Source organism: Crinia signifera, chromosome 6 (genome assembly GCF_055691185.1).
Source record: "Crinia signifera chromosome 6, ASM5569118v1, whole genome shotgun sequence".
NCBI classification, from domain to species: Eukaryota; Metazoa; Chordata; class Amphibia; order Anura; family Myobatrachidae; genus Crinia; species Crinia signifera.
This window is the reverse complement of record NC_139222.1, coordinates 96,683,729-96,704,164: the sequence shown is the minus strand read 5'-3', so window position 1 is coordinate 96,704,164 and position 20,436 is coordinate 96,683,729. Positions and strand designations below refer to the sequence as shown.

Genomic DNA, 20,436 nt, shown 5'->3' with positions numbered 1-20,436 from the left:
GAAATTTGAGGAAGAATTACTTCACAGAAAGAGTAGTGGATAAGTGGTGGTAGAGGCATCAGAGGTGGTAGAGGCAAATATAGTAGAGCAATTTAAACATGCTTAGGATAGGCATATGGATATCCTAACAAAGAAATAAGAATCAATTATGGTTTGAGGTAACACGTTTAAAAAAGGGGCAGACTAGATGGGCCAAGTGGTTCTTATCTGCCGTCAAATTCTATGTTTCTATGTCCCCCCTGCAGCTTTACCCTAAGTCCTCCAACTAGTGCCTAAATCTAACCCCCCCCCCCCCCCCTGCATATTCACCAATCAGAATGTCAACTGTCGGTATTGTGTCATCAGTATCCTGATTGTTTTGAAGTTCTGTATTATACCCAATGCTGACCGCATCATGATGGCACATACATGGGGAATGACTTACATTACAAATATAGGAGAGTCTACTGTATCTCTGAATTGCATTATAAAATGACCTGCTAAATTCAGGAGTTGCCGTAGGAACTAGTGCTGCTGTAAGCTGTTTGGTACCTGATATGTATTTACATTACTAAGCTACTGTATCTCATACCCATACCACCTGCCTCTATATAGCGTCTCTGCACAGTAGCTCATTTGTGACAATAGTGAGTTTTCTGACAGCCAGCAATAATCCTGTAGCGGGAATCTGTTGCATTAGAGAAATTGAGCGTACTCTGGTTTCAGGGCTGGAGTAATTCAATATCATTAAGAGGATAATAATGGTAGAAGAGGATAGTAATGTTTTTCTACTTGGGTTAATAGAGTTTGTGCTCATGAACATCGAATCTGTAAACAATTTTCAGCCCCTAATGAGTCTAAAGGCTCATACACACTGGGCGACTTTGAGCTGAAAGTCAGCTCAAAGCCGCACAGTGTGTGTATACCCCGGTGATGAGTGGGTTATACCAGCAGATGAGCGGCTTTCAGGACGGCTTTGCATAGCGCACCGCTATGCAACGCTGTCCTCCCCCCCCTCCGTCAGCGCCGGGCAGTGGGAAAGCCGCTCAGTGTGTACGCACAGCGGCCATCGCTGTCCATACACGCTGGGCATAGTCGCCCAGTGTGTATGGACCTTAACTCCACTTAAATTGCCTCTAAACCTGCAGCCCACACATGCCTGGATTTTTTGGGTTGAAATTTGGTTTCATTGCTGCATTAAGCAAAGGAGTTTATGGAAACTCCAAGGTTTATTGGATTGTTAACACGTGAAATATTTTACCCTGGCTTATACATTTTGGGACTGATTCAGAGCTGGAAGCAAGGCAAGGTTCACGTTCATAGTGGGGGTGGCGTGGGGGTGCATTTAACATTATAAGCCCCCATTAGGGTGTTTATACAATTAAACATCGTATAGGGGGCTTATACAATTTGAAATCGCATCGCAGTGCATCGGGTGTATGGCATGCGATGCGATTAAAAGTTGTGCGTCCAAATATCGTGGGCGCCGTGCTAGTACACAAGTACCAGAAAATGAGTAATTAATTATGCGCTTGGGCAAACCCTTTTGTAATGCAAGGGGTGAAAATACATTATTATGGTATTTTCTGAAAATACAAAGGGCCAGATGCACTACGCTTCAAAAGTGATAAAATAGAGCGTTATAAACAACCAACCAATCAGCTCCTGTGATTTTTCCAACACAGGTTGTGACATGGCAGGTAGCAGCTGATTGGCTGGCTGTTTATAACTCTCCATTTTATCACTTTTTAAAGCTTAGTGCATCAGACAATAGCCTCAACACAAGGGTTAGAAACCCCTCAGCAGCAAAGAAGTTACGTTTTTAAGTACAAAAAAATACATATTTTTATGGCTTTAATGTTTGGTGTTTTTAGTTTTAACAAGGACTCTTCTCTATGCACAAAGCAGACATCAAACGCATCAAACGCACACATACAGTAAAGAGGTACATTTACTAACATGGGAGTTCTATTGAAGATGGGATGTTGCCCATAGCAACCAATCAGATTCTCCTTCTTTTTTATTTAGCACCCTGATTGGTTGATATGGGCAACATCCCATCCCAAATAGAACTTCCATCTTATTTCCCCATAGAGAGGGACTGACGCAGTAATAACACATTTTGTTGTTAGACAGGTCTAGATATTAACCCCTTCAGTGGCAATCCCGAGAATTTTCCCGGCTGTGCCTCAGTGCTTAGTCTGGCAAGCCCGGATAATTCTCGGGATTGCCATTGTTTACAGCCGGGCAGCGCTGCTGAATTCAATCACTGAGCTCAGGCAGCTTCAGCCCGGCTCCCTCCCCTCTGCGGCGCCTCCGGCTCCCTCCTCCTCCCCCCTCCCCTAAGGGTTTTGTATGAAGTCCCCGGCGCCAGCTTATGACAAGCCGGCTGCCGGGGACAGGGATGCGGCGCGGGGGGCGCAGGTCCGGGCAGCCGCTGATTGACAGTGCAGTGGCGCTGCCCAGACCCAGGGAGCAAGTGGTGTTTTTTTTTTTAAAACTCGCCCAGTGGGGAGCGCTCCCAAAAAAAACCCACCACTAAAGGGGTTAAAATTTGGTAGTTTTATGTCCACATTTGTAGACTAAATGCTATGGTTGCTGCTCTCTAACAAAAATACCACATGTTTATTTCCAGGAAAACACATTAGCAGGGTTCTGTGCTAGCTCAGACATGTGTGCTCATCTCTTGGATGCGTCAGTAGTAATCTTCGTTGATTGTCAAGTTTGTTTACTGCTATTGTGATGTTAATGGACAGTATTTGGAGCATAGATTCAATGTATTCTACATGAGTAATGTAAAAATCCCGAACATCCACCAAATTATAGGCTTTTACATTTAGGGGGGTGATTCTGGTTTCCCCACAAATTTGCAGCTTTGCGTGTTGCAAAGCCATCTTAACGGTGCCTGCCGCCCGCATGACTGTTCAGTTCAGACACCACCCCCCCCCCCCCACCATTGGACGATTTCTACAGTGCTCACAGATCTAAGACACCTCTCTGGTGAAGCGGACGGGCAGCTGACATCAGTTGCCCGCCCCTGGCACCCGCGTCACGGGCGCCTTTTCTATGGGAACACCCAGAGTTTTCATGGGAATGCCCATGAAATGCTGTGTGCGACCTCTCGCCGCCACCCCACTCCCCCACTTGCACTGCGGGAATAATCAATTTGCCGTACCGGCTTGCACCAACCAGCTGCACATGCACATAAAAGATTATGTGTAGTCGCTAAACATCGCTCCACTGTGCAGACGCACAGGGGAGCTTGTCAGTCAGAATCAGGACCTTAAGCTGCCCATACACGCTGCTTTGTGGGCGTGCTGTACTAGCACAGATCACATTGCATTGCATTGCATGTTCATCCGTTGTGCATGCAATTTGATGCAATTTGATGAAAACTAAGTACAAAAAGTATGTGCTTGCACATACTTTTTGTACTTAGGTTTCATCAAATTGCATCAAATTGCATGCACAACGGATGAACATGCAATGCAATGCAATGTGATCTGTGCTAGTACAGCACGGAAAGCACGCCCTCATAGCAGCGTGTATGGGCTGCTTTAGCCCTTTGTATCTGAAATACTTAGGAGGGTATTCAATCTGGGATTCCAACTGTTGGACTGTCCCGATAGTTGGAATCCTGGGCTTCACTCAACTGTAACTCAACTGTCAGAATTCGATGTTCTGGCTGTGGCGAGAAGCTTTTGTACTAACATTAATTCGAAACAATATTCAGGGCACACAAATGTCCAGCTCCCTACATGAATAACTTGTCGTATTGAACATACACATGATAATTGGTTTATTTGCAACTTCTAGAAATGTAATAGTAAACCTGTGTTCACGTATAAGGCATTAACACGTTATTGTGACTTACCATTTTGTTCTCTTTCTACTCCAGTGGCTAACAAGTCTGGTTCTCCCAAACTGATGTCATTGATCTGAGTCCCAAGGCATTCTGTGTGTAGCACCTTGCACCATTCATCTGCCTCCAATTCTGTGTAAATGCACCAAAAAGCACAGTTAGCATACAGCTGTCTCCGTGTCCGTGTGTACTCATCCCTTAATTATGATGCCATCCCTTAGGTTCTCAGTAATTATTCATGTAATAAAATTCAAATTAGATTTTGTTACATGTTGAATGTTTCTTAAGAATAGCATATTTTTTCTAATTTCATGGATAAGAATATTTTTATACTTTATATATATTAAGACTTACTGTAGAAGACGTTATATACAACTGCTCAGTGCTTGGGTATATCTAAATGTCACACTTGTAATAACACAATATATAAAAAAAGAGGTCACTTTTCAGATATATTGTGGACAGGTCTATCTACTAGCTAGACCTAACAGCAATGCCTTCTGTAGAGCAAGGTGGATTATTGATGGTCTTTAGAAAGAGTGAATACATTTCATATCTGAGTTTCCAGGTTAATAGCTGGAAAAGAGGATTCCAGAAAACCCCTTATCTCATAGGTCATATAAATAGCGAGAAAAGGTTATGGTGCACCAAGGGTACGGAAACTAAACTCCAATAGCAGAAATTAGACATTAAAGCAAGTGTTCCGTTTAGTGTACAAATAGCTTTAGGAGTGACACTAGCAGGTTTGTTTGCTATGCTCTGCAAGTAGTTTTAAGAGAGGGGTGTGTGACGTCAGCTCCGGCCTCGATCAGCCTGTTGAAGGGTCAGTGTTATCCAAACTTGCACAAACTTTAAATATAATTTCATAGTGAGTTGCAAATAGTTTGCTAGTCATTTTAAGACTTGCGCAGGGGAAGATTTCACTCTGTCTGGCCAGCTACTACTGTATCTGATCGCAGGCTTATGCAAATTTGCACAGCAGCGATCAGGTCTAAATGGGGCGACATGTCCTTTCAGATGAAACCCATTCCAAGTTTCATTTAATTAACATAGTTTTTTTTTTTTACATTTTTCAAATTGGTGGTAATTATCAGCAAAGGCCTGGGTTAGTATTGGTGCCTGACAGAACTGGATCCTAGGCTGATAGCCATGTGGGAGTTTCTTAATGACCCCTGTTTTATTATTGGTTCCTTTGGCCCCTCGGGTATCCTCCTATTGGCCACCAACATACAGTAATGACGGAATAACTGTCCTCTGACTAGTTTGCCCTGTTGTGTGATTGCAGGAGATTTGGGAGATACTGTATAACAAACCTTCTAACAATGACACATGGGTAAGTGTTCCATAGCAACCAATAAGCTTCAAGCTATCATTTATAAAGTGCATTCTATAAAATGATCACTCAAAGATGATCAGTTGTTATAGCATACCTCCCAAGTTCTCCTCCCAGCTGCCCAGGTACAGCCGCGCGTGCCTGAAAATAGGCGGCATGGCCTAAAAAGTGCATCATTTTTGCGAGGCCATGCCCTGTTTTTGTAGCTCTGGGGGCCTGACCAGCGGCTCTGTAAGCTGCTGGCCAGCCTCCAGCCTCTCTGCTATGGGAATTAGATGCTGTGCACATGCGCACAGCGCCTATTCTCCGAATTACAGGGGGGACTTCCAACTAGGGCACTGCCAGCCCCGGGAGGGACGTGGAAACATCCCCAAAAACTGTGATGTTCCCACGGTATGCGGGACAGATGGGAAGTATGCTATAGGCAACTGCTCCACCTGTCCTTTTATAAGGTTTGACACACACACCCTCCCCCCAGACTGTAAGATCACTTTAGAACCAGGACTGAATTAAACATTTTCCGGTACTTATGTAATATCTAGGCTCCCTTTTTTCTTATGAGACCGCGTGCGCCCGCCACACTATATAAAATCAACTCCATGCGTAGTTGGGGTGCATTTAACATGGGAGCCCAGATAATACATAAGTACCCATTTTCCTATTACACAGTAATGTAGAATAGTCTGATACTACTGTATATACTGTAAAGAAAGGTTATGATGATGCTAGTAATGTTCCATTGTAAAAAAGACTAGTTTATTTTTCTTTTCTTCCTCTTGTAGGATCTGTCCTTTGCATATGGGTTAAATTCATCCTAGAGTATGCGTAATATATTCTTTTTATTCCACAGTAAATTATCTCAACAGCCAGCAGCTCCATTTCTGCACATAGAATTTCCTTTATTATGAAAGATATTAGTAAAAAAGGGGAACAGACATTCTCTTTCATGTTTCATATCAAACTATTTATAATAGGCCGTGATTGAATCAGACTGCAGCCTGTGAGGCAGGGATACATTGAAAGCGTACAGTATTTTGCATGTTAAAGAACTTTGCTGAAAACAGTGATACAACATCAGCAGCTAGACGGCTTGGCAGAGCATTTATTAGATCCGATCGCCTGTCCTATTCCACAAGGGCACTTACCTGACTCACAGGCGAAGGTTTTAGAGGTGTCATCTGTGAAAAATACACCCACTGCATGTTTCTTGGTCGTTTTTGGAAGTCTGAGGATGTTTTTCACGTTATTGAGTTCTGTGACCTATAAAAAAGACAAAAGAGTTCTTGTTATCGATTAACATTGTGCAAAGCAGAAATGTATTAGACTAGAAGGTTATACAGCCAGTGACTTTACAGAGGTACATACTACATTGATATAATACTAGCAGGCCTGCACGAAACAAATGCTTCCAAAGCTAGTCTGCTGCCTTGTGATTGCCTCTGTGTTTGTGCATGTGTAAGAGAAAAAGCTGTAGTTTCACTAGCTGACAACAGATGGCAGTGTTTCGATACAATTACCAGCCGACGGAAGGGGGCACAAGCACACGAGTCGCTTGTGGGCCCCGTTCCGTCAGAGCCCTCCGCCACTCTCCGCCACCCTCTGAAGCTTGACCATAGCCCTCAACCCAGCTGCCGTCAGCTCCAGCTGATCCCTGCCCGTCTCCCTGAAGCGGAGATAGGCAGGGAAAGCACTACCCACAGCCGTGTTGACGGGGACATGCGTATGTGTGAGAAACTCTGTCAGATGGAGAATTATATACATTATACTGTTTTGAAAACATTTATTTGACAAAACAAAGAATAAATCTGATTAGCAATAGCAATACCACTAGCCAGTCTAGTCTGTCCTAAACTCAGGCTTGCTTACCCTCGAGCAATGGCTGAGAGGCTCACAAAGAGCAAGTCTGCATTCCGGCCCCCCTGGGAAAGTGGGCAAGTTTCCCAATCCATGCACCGCCTACCCCACTAATTCAATTACCACAAATAGCGGGTCCGCAGAGATGGGGAGGACTAAAATGATGCAGTAGCAGCCTGCAAATCACAGAGTTTTATGGCCAAGAGATGTCAGCCTTGCCCCCGCCCCTCCTGACATATTGCCTCTCTGGGCTTCTGCTGGAGAGGTGAAAATAAAAGTAGGCAAGTATGCCTAAACTCATGCACACACGCATACAGACTAAAGGTCCATACACACTGGGCATTTTTATCCATGATCAAATTGATAAAAATCGCAAACCAATAAATCACTCAGTGCATACACAATTAGTGATTTTCACATGGCCCATCAATTTTCAATATACAGGCCAATGGAGAGTGGCAGCTTGCGATGATGCTGGGGCACGTATCAGCTCTCACCGCTCATTGCCCGCCCATACCGACTAGGAGATTTTGAGCTCAAAGTAGCTCAAAAAGAGAAAAGTGAGTCACTTTGAGCTCTAAATTGCCTAGTGTGTTTAGGCCTGTACACCTTTGGGCTAACAACTGTCAGGATTGTGGGAGGAAATTGGAGTACCTGGAAGGAAACCCACGCAATCACAGGGAGAATATACAAACTTCATTCATTTAGGACTATGGTGGGAATTGAACCAATGATCTCAGTGTTGTGAGGCAGTTATCCCTGTACTGCCCATCTTCTAAGCATGCTTAGCAGCTGCTGAATGTGCAGTGGATTCCTGTCATACACTATGTTATTGTAACTGTTTTATAGCCATAGCATGGGAGGACTAACTATACAGTATATACAGGTTGAGTATCCCTTTTCAAATATCCCTTATCTAAATAATTCCGAAAACCATACATTCCAGAAAGAGAAAAAATATATTTTTTCTTGTTTAAAACCTAATGGGGACATGTATTACAGCACTACTGGGGACATCTGTAACAGCAGTACTGAGGACAAGATATGTAACTTGCACTAAATTTTCCTTATTCTGATTGAGTTGGACGGTTGCTTATTTTTGATGGGCACCTAGTGTTCTTAACCCCACCTATTGTACGGATCGCCCATGCCGTCCGAATGCTGTAGGACGCCAAGTGAATGGACCACGAGTGGATGTTTCATGTGAACACCCACTCGCTGGCCTGTGGGAACCTACACCATCCTCTGATGGTCCCCGACCATCGAATGATGGACCGAGCGGTCAGGCAGCCACAAGTGCTCCAGACCACTCGGACAGTTGTCCGTGTGAAGACAGGGATATGGGCGGGCAGCTGACATCCGGCTATGTCAGCTGTCCGCCCCCCACATGTGCGTCAGGACCGCATTTTCATATGCCCACCCAGTGTTTTCATGGGAACGCCCATGAAACACGGGGCGTACGCATATGGTAATGAGCAAAACAGCCCTCGGCAGCTCTAGGCATTTGCCCCAGCATATAGCTGTCGGCGTCCCTGCAGTGCTGGAGCGGGCAGGGGTGTACCTGTGGCGCTGTCACTGTATAAAGCTGCTGGCGGCAGCGGGGTCCCTGCAGTCAATAGAGAATAACTAGCGATATGCGCGCGACGGCGCGGGAAGCGCTTCTGGGTTTGAAACCACTTGCCGCACACTGATTGGCTGAGATTCAGCCAATCAGCGTGCGGCAAGTGTTTTCAAAATCAGAAGTGCTTCCCGCGCCGTCGCGTGCATAGCGCTAGTTATTCTCTATTCACTGCAGGGACCCCGCTGCCGCCAGCAGCTTTATACAGTGACAGCGCCGTAGGTACAACCGCGGCACGGACACCCCTTCCCGCTCAAGCACTGCAGGGATGCCTACAGCGTCCACCACAGGTACCACCACCACCCCCCCCCGGGCACCGGGGCGCCCCCACCTCGACTCGCCTGGGGCGCTCCGGAGCCTTGCACCGGCCCTGTTCACGCCCCTCTCCACCCCCTGCTCGGATGGTCCCGTACAATCGTTTTCCGCATGGAATTCACACTGTGGTCGGACTTGCAAGGCATGCGCACAGGCGCAAAAGTGCCTCTGCACATGCGCACATGCAAAACATCGGCTGTGCGTCTGCACACACAGCCGCCCGACTCAATCAGAATAAGGCCCGCCGCTCTACCTCCGCCTTCCCCTCTGCTTATCTCTTCACTGGCTCCTTTCCGGGTTCTCTTTAAACTCATCACCACCTCCTACAAGGCTCTCTCCTCCTCCACTGCTCCTTACCTCTCTTCACTGATCTCTATCCACATTCCCTCCCGTCCTCTTCGCTCCGCCGCCGACCGCCGACTGACCTCTCACCTAATCACCTCCTCCCACTCCCGTATCCAAGACTTCTCTCGCGCTGCCCCCTGCACTGGAACAACCTCCCGCCACCCATAAGGCTTTCTGATTCCCTTACCTCCTTCAAGCGCTCCCTCAAAACCCACTTCTTCTGTTTAGCCTATCCCTCCTCCTCCTAACCTTTTTTGCTCCTCCTATCCTGCCTACCCTACCCTTCCATCCGTTACTACTTATCCTATTGTTTTTTGTTCGTCCACCCACCTCCTTTTAGTCTGTTAACTCTTATGAGTAGGGCCCTCCTTCCTCACGTACTCACCTTACCTCTTTACCTCACCAGTGCTCCTGCCCGGTTCTTCCCTTCCGCTACTTCATCTTCAGTCTCCTCGATAATTTCCACACCTACTTCAGAAATTATGCTGATTTTAGTTCTACCAGCTATACCCCTATTTATGCTGTATTTTATCAACACACCCTGTATGTTACCTTGTAATTTGTTTTTTGTTTGCTATGTACGGCACTGCGGACACTTTGTGGTGCCTTATAAATAAACGTACTACTACTAAGGCCCAATATGTGCAAGAAAATTATTGCTTGGCATTCAAATTCAGTGTCTGAGATACTGTAGAGCACAAATTTTGTTTATGTTTTGAAATCTTGTTTTATGCACAAATAAAATATATTTGTCTGTATTTCATGCGGTTGATGTGTTGATTGTCTTCCTTGGTCGTTCTTTGCAATGATTTACGGTTCCTTTATTTATGGATAGATACAGTGGGTTACATTTAATGGAAAGAGATATCTTGACTTTTGCAATTTATTTGTAAAAAAGTCTGAATTTGCACGTTTTTCCGAAATTGCCAAATTAATAAGATGTGAATCGCGGTAAAAAATTGCACTTTTTTGCAGCAGAAATCGCACATTCTGACCTGTCAATTTTTCAACACACTTCAAATTGCGTCCAGATGTTTTCTCATTAAAAAGTACACAAATTGCAAATTTAATAGGATATGATTTTAGGAAAACGTTACCAAAAATCGCAAAGCAAATAGACCAGCCAATCATAATTGGGCATTGGAATTTCTCCAATCATGATTGGCTGGTGGGCAGGCCTAACTCCTAGTGTGGGGCAGAGCCACAGATGTAAACAGAAGATCACCTTGTGTGAACAGCGTTCGTGGGGAGCCGAAGAAGCACAGAAGAAATCGGATGAGTATGATTTCTTTCAACAGGAACCCAAATGGATTCTACATGGAGAAGAGGACAGGCCATTGGTGGATCCATACTGTAGGTAATGTATGAGTGGATGATTGTAGTATGTAAAAAAGTTTTACTGCTCGTATGTGTCTGTGCTTTTTTTTCCTCACTATTTGTACTGTTGTGGAACTACAAATCCCAGCAGGCCCTTTAATGCCCCACCTGCTGGTACTTGTGGTTTTCCAAGTTCCTGCATGCGATGCGGGCATGCTGGGACTTGTATTTCCACAAGAATACACAATAGTCTGTTCAATTTTTTTACACAAACATCAGCCCAGTGCCCATCGCACAGGGGCACCAGGGACAGGCCTGGGCTTCAGCCTGGGCATGAATTTTCTTGAGGGGGGAACACTTTATTATGGGGGTCCCCACTTCCCAGGATCCCTGCCAAAGCTGAACTGTCAGGGGGTGAATGCTTTGACCGAGGCTAGTTGTATAAAAAGTCTCCCCCTGGCTGTGGCATTACCCAATGGCGTAACTATAGAGGGTGTAAGGGGTGCTACTGCTATGGGGCCTGGCCACTTGGGGGGGCTGAGGACCCCTGCAGGTAATCCCCGGCATCCGCTATAGTTGCCGCACTGCCTGCACCCCTAAACATTTTCTTACTTGTATAAAATAGTGCGGTCTCTAGCACTTTTTATCTTCTTGATAGGGTATGAGGCGGTGTAGGGCAGGTTGTGTGGTGTGCCAGACTAGAGGGTTCTGCAGCTGCTCTCCCCAATTGCTGGGCGCTCATAGAGATTTTGCTATCAGCAAGCGCCAGACGGCTCCTTCAAAAGAGGAGCAGTTTCATATAACGCGCAGGGATGCTCCTCCCCAGTACCCAGCGCAGCCAGGTCTGATGACCTGCTGGAAGTCTTTCGTGCACATATCCGTGTCGATGCAGAGCCCACACAGTATGGTCACCCAGGAGTAGGTAACTGGGTGGGGTGGAGGTGCAGGTGACCCTGAATCTAGTAAGTGAGAGCCAGCTTTATCTTTTTTCCCCTGCAAGTGTCTGCCAAACCCCTTGTTACTGCCTGCCTCCCTGCTCTCTCTTCTGTGTTTTCCTGTGACCCCCTGCCCTGCAAGTGACAGCCTTCTTCTCACCTGCATGTGTCTGCTGGCCTTCCCCCCTGTGACAGCCTGCCCAGCCTTCCAACCTGCACATGCCCCCACAAGTGACAGCCAGCTTCCCCTGCCCACATGTCTGTATGCAACCCCCATCCACAAGAGACAGCCTGCCTCTGACCTGCATGTCTCTCTCTATATATATATCTCTCTCTCTCTCTCAGACAGTCCATCCTCTCCCTGACCCCTTCTGTCTCCTCTGCCCAACATCCTCTTTGTCTTTCACTCTTTTGTCCTCAAAGCAGCACTGTAGTGACATCAACAGGAGAGGAGGTGGGAAGCGGGGCCCTATCAAGATTTTGCTACGGGGCCCACATAATTCTAGCTAAGCCCCTGGCATTACCCCACTACCTGGTTGGGCCCAGTGTTGGTTCATGAAAAACAGGAGGCCCCTACTCATTTTGTCCCCCGTATTTTGGGAACCAGGACCGGCCCTTGAGCCTGGTGCTAGTTTTCAAAAATCCAGGGAACCCCTATTTGTTTTGCCCCGTGATTTTTTTAAACCAGGATCAGCTCTTTAAGGGGCTGGTTATGTTCAGGAGGGTGGACCACATGCCCTTTTTTTTTTAACAAAAACGCACATTATCATGTCTCCAAAATCAACCATGTCCAATAATTTGCACATTTTCATGACTAAAGTTCGCATATTTTCCAGACTAAATTCGCACCATACAGTATCACACTTGTCACCCGCAAATTCGCATCCCATTCAATAGTCGGTTTAATAAAAAAATGATAGGCTGGCAGTGTGGGCTACAGTAGGGCCATTGGAAACTGTGTGGAGTTTAGAGATCTCTGCTGCTGATACCTGTATGCTGCTGTACTGTAACCCTGTGAACATACTGGAATGCTCTTGGCCGCCACAAATAAATACTCAGGCAGCATCTGTGTAAAGTTTTTGTAATTACTTGTCACAGTTAGGAGCTGATTGATGTCTCTCCAAGGCATACTTGCCTACTTTTGAAAACTAGTTTCAGGGAGATTATAGTTGGTAGTAGAATTTTGCACAGTGCCCCATTGAGGGGGCGTGTCATGCTCCACTTAAAGGGCGTGTTTAGTTCAATATATGGAGAGATTGTGAACATGGCACCTAGAAGCGTGGGTGTGTACTGCTACATTTGAGGGGAATCTTTTAAAATGATTTATATCCAGATGTAGATGAGCCCCAAAGCAGTTAGTAAGAGCTACTATACTTAGTAACGTGCTGGGAAATGGCGCAGATGATTCAATGTAAATGTATCTATCTCTTATTCCTTTTCCCCCAAAAAAAGCAACAGCATAAAGTGGGCTAGGTGAAAGGAGGGAGATTGCTAGACTAATGAGGGAGAGAGGGAGATTGCTGCTATTTCAGGGAGTCTCCTGCAGAATACAGGAGGGTAGGCAACTATGCTCCAAGGCTTGCAAAAGAGCACATTCTAGCTACACAAATGTGAACATTTTTGCGACAATGTTTGATCTAGAATAAAACTTCACACTGACTATGTGATGAAACACTACACTACCACTGTTTAATCAATGGCAAACATTAATAAACTGTATAAAGCACTGTACATTTGCCCATCTCTAGTTGCAAAATCCAGTGGTGTTCCCTCTATCTTCATCTTAAGTAAATACTTATTCTCCCTAAGTACAGAAAAGCCTGAACGCTATATTCTGCCCACCCATTAAGCCCCATGCAAGCCTGGGTCGGTTAGAGCACTTGCCTCCCAGCCTGAAATGTAAAATTATCAGGCAAACAAGAGCACGGTAATAGGAGACATGAACAATGTTCAGAAAACATTAGTGCCTCTTTTATACATTCATCTTTTATGCTCTTGTCCTACATGCAGACTGAATAATTCACATTCCTCTAACAAAAGCCTGAATTAATAGCCTCCACTGTGTACAAGGAACGCTTCTCTATTCCAATTAATGATATGTCCAGATGTACCTCCACCAGCCACTAACCCTGGCTTTGGTCACAAAAACACATATTGATTGGCGCCTGGGAAATGTACAAATAGCTTCATTATAGGAATAAGGAATTGACAGCAGCAGAGAACAGCATGACCCCATCCACTGCTACGAAACCTATTAACACTTTCACTTGCAATTTTGTTTTTCTGCCAATAGTCATAAGTTACTTTTTCATAGTAATATCATGGATTCAAGTTTTTCTGTCTGTTACAAGCATTCTCTTCTTATTTAGAATGAAAATGGGAACAGTGGACCGCCCTCTGGTGCAGCAGCAAATCTAGCCTCAACAAATAAAATGGAAACACCCTTCCTTAAAAGTACATATGCTTTACAAAAACCAACAAATGGAGGCACACTGGCGCTTTATAACATGCAACGTAACGTATTATTTCCTAATGCTTTCATGCCCTTCATTAATGGAAATGACACATACAGTAGGGCCAAATGTATTAGTGGGGCAGATGTATTAAGCCTTAACAAGAGATAAATGCAAGGGTGATAAGGAGAGATAAACGTCAAGCCAATCAGATCCTTACTGACTTTTTTCAAACACAGCCTGTTAGTAAGACAGTGACAGTTAGCAGGTGATTGGCTGGATGTTCATTTCTCCTTATCACCCTCGCATTTATCTCTTGTTAAAGCTTAATACATCTGCCCCAATGTGTGATAATCAGAAAGTGAGAGATTGTGGGAGAGTGAGTACCCAGACAGACCCTAGTTTGACCATGTCTAAGTCGACATTCACTAGGTCGACAACCAATGGGAAAACTCTCCCAAAATCTCTCACTATCTGATTCTCGCACCCTATCACATTTGGCCCAAAGGCCAGTATCCAATTGCTGAATATGCTTTTTCAGGAGCTGAAAACTGCACAACTTTTGACTAATGGTCATTGTGGTGCGATTCAATTGCAGGCCATTTTTATCAGTGGGAAAAGGATCTGCGATAGGTTTATTTTATAAACATAAGTTTCTGTGTTGTTGCCGGTACAGATTATGTTTTAGGTACCTGAGGCATCCACAGCATAACATTCACATCAGTCCCTGCCCCAGTGGAGCTTACAATCTATATTCCCGACCACATGTACACGCACATACAGACATTCTAGGGTTATTTTGTTGAAAGCCAATTGACCTTCCAGTACATTTTTGGATTGTGGGAGGAAATCAGGGTACCTTGAGGAATCCCACTCAAACAAGGGGATAAGGAAGTCCATTTATTTATATATGCAAAGTCTATCTAATTTATTCATTTCGCACGCAACCAATAATTGAATGTCCAGATTTATAATCAATGAATATTATTTATAAGTGTAACCAGATGAAACTGTATCATGGATAATAAATATAACAATACAGGTATTATACATAATAACGATTATTGCTCCAGCATCCTTAAATAAAGCTACCCTCAGTGATATATATATATATGAATGTGAAATACAGTGCTGTGGGGGGGGCGTGGCTGTGAGGCAGCCGCCATCTTATAATAACTAATTGTCGGCCATCTTAGCCAGAACACATGTTGGTTTGCCGCATGGCATTCGGCCATCTTAGATTCCCCTACATGGCACACAAAGGAAACCTTAACAAAAGACTAATAACTTCCGCCTGGCAATCACACATAAACTGACTGTACGTTCATAATTTCTATTCACAACATTTACTCCAAATTAACCTCTAACCTGCATCATGCGATACTCACAATCCTGACTATAACTTGCACATCCATCAAACACATTAAACCTGTTGCATACACAATTAATATATCATTAATCTACCATGTACTTCTGTACAGTACACTTAAATAGCACTATACAATCTAAGGACTAATCATACCCTGATCACATCACATGCCATTACACACACAATCCGAGCATCACATGCTAACAACATTTGTTTCATATAAGTTGGTTTTCTCTGCTGGTTTATCTAGATATTCTCACTGGATATTACACAAAGCATTCACACTCTCCAATACAAAGAGTCCATGCATGTTCACGCATAGCCTTACACATGCATTCAAATACCAAGAATCCAGACAATAGTGGACTACCCTCACAGCACATGTTTCTTACAGTTACATCCGATTATCTAGATACTCTAGCCAGACAATATACTTTAAAAGCTTTCAGTTTTACAACCACACTTGGACACACAGTGGCTAGTTTAAATATCCAGACACATAGCAGACAAAAGGAAGCTATTTACACTCCTTGCATACAAAAGATCCAGGAACTAGGCCTCTGCTTTGCCACATGGCAGCAGCAGGCTTAGGCCTCACTTTGTCCACATGTAAACGTACACGGCTATATCTACTAATTTAAGCATGTCTATCCTTTTTCTACCAACCGCTGCTATACGTAGCCACCGTGAAACACATCATACTACTCATACAATGAAATACAACATTCCTGGCTATGTATTATTGAAGCTAGAATACATCTTTCCTATATCTCACACGGAGCTCTCTGCATCATATTTCTCCTAAACATCCAGTCCATTAATCATATCCTAGTCCTGGCACACAATTCAGTTTGATGATACATATTTACTTATCACATCCAAATCCATATGTTATGGAAGGAACCTCCCGGTGATGCCAGACCCATCCTCTCTGTGTCACCTTCGAACAGCAAGTGGCTGTTTGGTTTTCTCTTGCTTCCCAAGAGAACTCTCGGGGGAGGGGAGAATCCATTCATTCACCTGGTATCACTAGCCTATAGACACGCCCCTTTGTTTGCTGTATCCTGTATGGTTCACTGGTGTTTGGGAATGTTAATGACTTCATCTCTAATGCTGGTTTTTCTGTGACTAACTTATGTGAACGTATAATTTGTATAACATGTGAGTGCGACATGATATGAAATTCTAATAACTATCATCTGACAGCTAGTGTAATTTCGCTCATTTAGAGACCAAGCATGACATGTATGCTGGAATGTGTAACTTAATATGCAATATTTCCTGGCTTATGGGATAAAATGATTATGTATCCCTGACTATATTAATGTTATGGGCATGGTTATAATTATAATTATGGAAATTATATGCTGGGAAAAATTAGGCATTGACAGGGAGAATAGACAAACTCTGCACAGTTAGAGCAATGGTGGGAATCGAACCCATGACCTCAGCGCTGTGAAGCAGTAATGCTATCCATTACACGATTCTTCTGACCAAATTCGAATTTCAAACCAGTACAAATAATTTGAGCATATGTAATCTCTGATTGCAACACACTGTGATTGTGATAGCAGAACATGCTAAAACAGAGGATTGATGCAAGGTTTCTCGGCACAATGCGAAAAACACAATAAACAAAATCTAAATGAAATATGCTCTGAAAAGGAAAAAGGACTTCTGTAAAAAGCCACTTACTGTACATGGCTTTTTTTTGTCAAAATGAGCCACTGGATTTTTACAGCATAAGATTTGATGTTACAGAACACTCGTTATGGACAGCTTCAACTTTGTCAGAGCCAGAATAGCAGCTACAGTATTGCATTGGATGTTTAACCTGATACCAAATTATTTTTGCCTTCTATAAGTACCGACATTAACCCCTTCCCGACATTTGACGTATATATACGTCATGGCCGGGATGTACTTCCCGACACATGACGTATATATACGTCATGACTTCAAAGTGCCACTGCGTCTAGAGACGCAGTGACAGAGGGACGATGTCTGCTGTCCCTGACAGCAGACATGTCCCTGCATGCCCAGGGGGGGCGGCGATGACGCCCCCCCGTCGGCGATCGCTGTGATTGGCTGTTCAATGTGAACAGCCATTCGCAGCGTTTTCCTGTGTTACCGGCGAATCAGACGCTCGGTAACACAGGTGTCAATCACCGCCGGGTGTGAGGGGGCATGAGGGGGTCATCGGTGACGACGACACCTCACCCCACCTGCCCCCAAGGCTGTGATTGGTCCGTCGGACCGACGGACCAATCACAGCCAAGGCGCGCCATTTAAACTAACGGTGACTGCGCTGCAGACGCCATTCCGGTCTGGAATTGCGTGCAGAGCGGTCACCTGCCACTCTGTCGTGATATACATACCTGAACCTTGCCTGATACTTACCTGATCACCGCTGATCACCGCTGGTAGCGTGCTGCCAGCAGTTGGATGCTTCCTGGATCTTGTGACTTCCTGTGTCCTGCTGCTGCAGTGTCATAGAGTCACAGATCGTGAGAGATAGTGAGAGATAGTGACAGAGAGTGACAGAGAGTGATAGAGAGTGATAGAGAGTGATAGAGAGTGCTATATTTTGTGTCTGCTGCACCCCTTTTGTGCTGATCAGTATATCTGTGCTGATCAGCAACTTTTTTTTTTTTTTATATATATACCTGTCAGTTGCACCAAAGGTTGTGCTGCCTGTGCAACTGACTGCTGCCCCCCCTTTTGTGCTGATCAGTTTAAATTAATTAACTGATCAGCAACTTTTTGGGGGTCCAGGTTTTTTTTTTTATATATATACCCTGTCAGGTTGCACCCACAGTTGTCTGCCTGCTGCCCCTCACTGCTAATCAGTGTCGCATCACTGCATCACTGCATCACTGATCTGCAGTTTTTTTTGGGGGGGGGGATTGCAGTGGGGTTTTGTTTTTACACCCACGTTGCTTTTGTGGGTGCTTTTGTGGGTGTTCTGTGGCCGCTGATCAGTGACGTACATCACTGAACAGCATTTTTGGCACAGGGTTGATATCATTTTTTTTCTGCAGTTTTTTTAAATTGTTTTTTTTTTTGGAGAGTGCTGTGGTATTTTTTTTTTTTAATTGTTTTTACACCTGTTGCCTTTGAGCGCTGTTCAGTGACGGACGTTACTGACCAACATCTGTGCTCAATTTTTGGCGCAGGACCTTTTTTTTTTTTTTTTTTAACCCCTTCAATTATTTTTTTTATTGGGATCAAATTCCTGTATAAAGTATTTTTTTTTCTGCACTACATACACACTACACACTACATACCCCCCGTGTTGAAATAAAGTTTGTACCCCCCCAACACTATACACGTGTTGAAACATTACACTTACAGAAACACAAAAATAAAAATGGCATCCCAAATGTCATCCCAAATGTCATCCCAGTCATCCAGAAGAATGTATTCAGTGGAGGAGGCATTTGCCATGCTTGCCTCTGACTCTGACACAGCCAGTGATGCAAGCGGGGAATTTGAAGGATTCGTCTTAAGCTCCTCTTCCTCCTCTAGTGATGAGGGACCCCCTCAAAGACGCCCCCGTAGAGCAGCTGAGACCCCCCCAAATGATTGATCCCGTATGGACCCCACCACCAGACAATTTTGAGCCCCAGGTTCCTGAGTTTTTGGCCATCCCAGGAATCCAATTTGATTCAACAGGTCTCAGAGAAATTGACTTTTTCAAATTATTTTTCTCTGATGATTTTATAAATTTAATGGTGGACCAAAGTAATTTATATGCCCAGCAGTTTATTGCTCAAAACCCCACGTCATCATTTGCTAGGTGGACCCCTGTAGATGCAGTAGAGATGATGACGTTTTGGGGTCTGGTGTTACATATGGGCATAGTAAAAAAGCCAGAAATTAGGCAATATTGGAGTACAGATGTTCTGTCCAGCACCCCTCTTTACCGTATGGCCATGACTCGGACTCGTTTTGAGATAATCCTTAAATTTTTACATGACACCGATAATGCACAGTGCCCACCCAGAGATGATCCCACCTTTGACCGGCTATTCAAAGTCAGGCCGGTCATTGATCATTTCAGTGCCAAATTTGCAGAGATGTACATCCCTGAAAAATTTATTTGTATCGACGAGTCCCTTATACATTTTAAAGGAAGGGTTAAATTCCGCCAGTACCTTCCCAGTAAGAGGGCAAGGTATGGCATAAAAATGTATAAACTGTGTGAAAGCACCTCAGGGTACACCCACAGGTTTAGGGTATATGAAGGGAAGGATTCAAGAATTGAACCGCCAGAATGCCCCCCCTCCCTCGTAGGTGTTAGTGGAAAAATTGTCTGGGATTTAGTGCACCCCTTCCTGGATAAAGGTTATCACCTCTATGTGGATAACTTTTACACTAGCATCCCCCTGTTTAAGGCCCTTGGTTCAAGAGGTACAGCAGCTTGCGGTACTGTGCGCAAGAACCAAAGAGGCCTCCCAAAAACGCACATTGCCCAAGTACTGAGAAGGGGTGAAAGCAGGGGAATATGCACCGAAAATATGTTGTTGGTCAAATATAAGGACAAGAGGGATGTCCTTATACTGACAACAATTCATGGAGACAGTACCACCTCCATCCCTGTACGAGGTACCAGTACCCACACCTCAAAACCTAATTGTATCCTAGATTACAATAAGTACATGGGCGGAGTGGATCTTTCAGATCAGGTACTGAAGCCGTACAGTCCCCTGCAGAAAACAAAAATCTGGTACAAGAAGCTGGCCGTGTATATCATCCAGATGGCACTGTATAACGCTTACGTGCTATTCCATTCTACCAGCCAGAGGGGGACATTTATGCACTTTCAAAAGGAAGTCATAAAGGGCCTAATATTTGGGAACCAGCAGGCAGAGGGCCCCAGTACTTCTAGTACTGGCCCCCGTATTGTACCAGGGCAGCATTTTCCTAACGAAATCCCCTCCACTGCAAGAAAGGGCAGGACACAAAAAAGGTGCAAAGTTTGCTATAAAAAGGGAATAAGAAAGGATACTATTTTCCACTGTGAAACTTGCCCCGACAAACCCGGCCTATGTAT

The 20,436-nt window shown here is 44.5% G+C and overlaps 1 protein-coding gene across 2 annotated transcripts in view; it reads right to left on the bottom strand.

Moving 5' to 3' along the window:
- DOK5 (docking protein 5) overlaps positions 1-20,436 on the bottom strand; it is a 150,605-nt gene that overhangs the window by 32,261 nt on the left and 97,908 nt on the right. For both annotated transcript variants that reach the window (XM_083146526.1, XM_083146525.1), the window contains exons 3-4: positions 6,320-6,434; positions 3,854-3,973 (exon numbers count right to left, since the gene is read on the bottom strand). In XM_083146526.1, the coding sequence (XP_083002652.1) occupies positions 3,854-3,973; positions 6,320-6,434 (235 nt within the window). The remainder of the gene's footprint in view (positions 1-3,853; positions 3,974-6,319; positions 6,435-20,436) is intronic.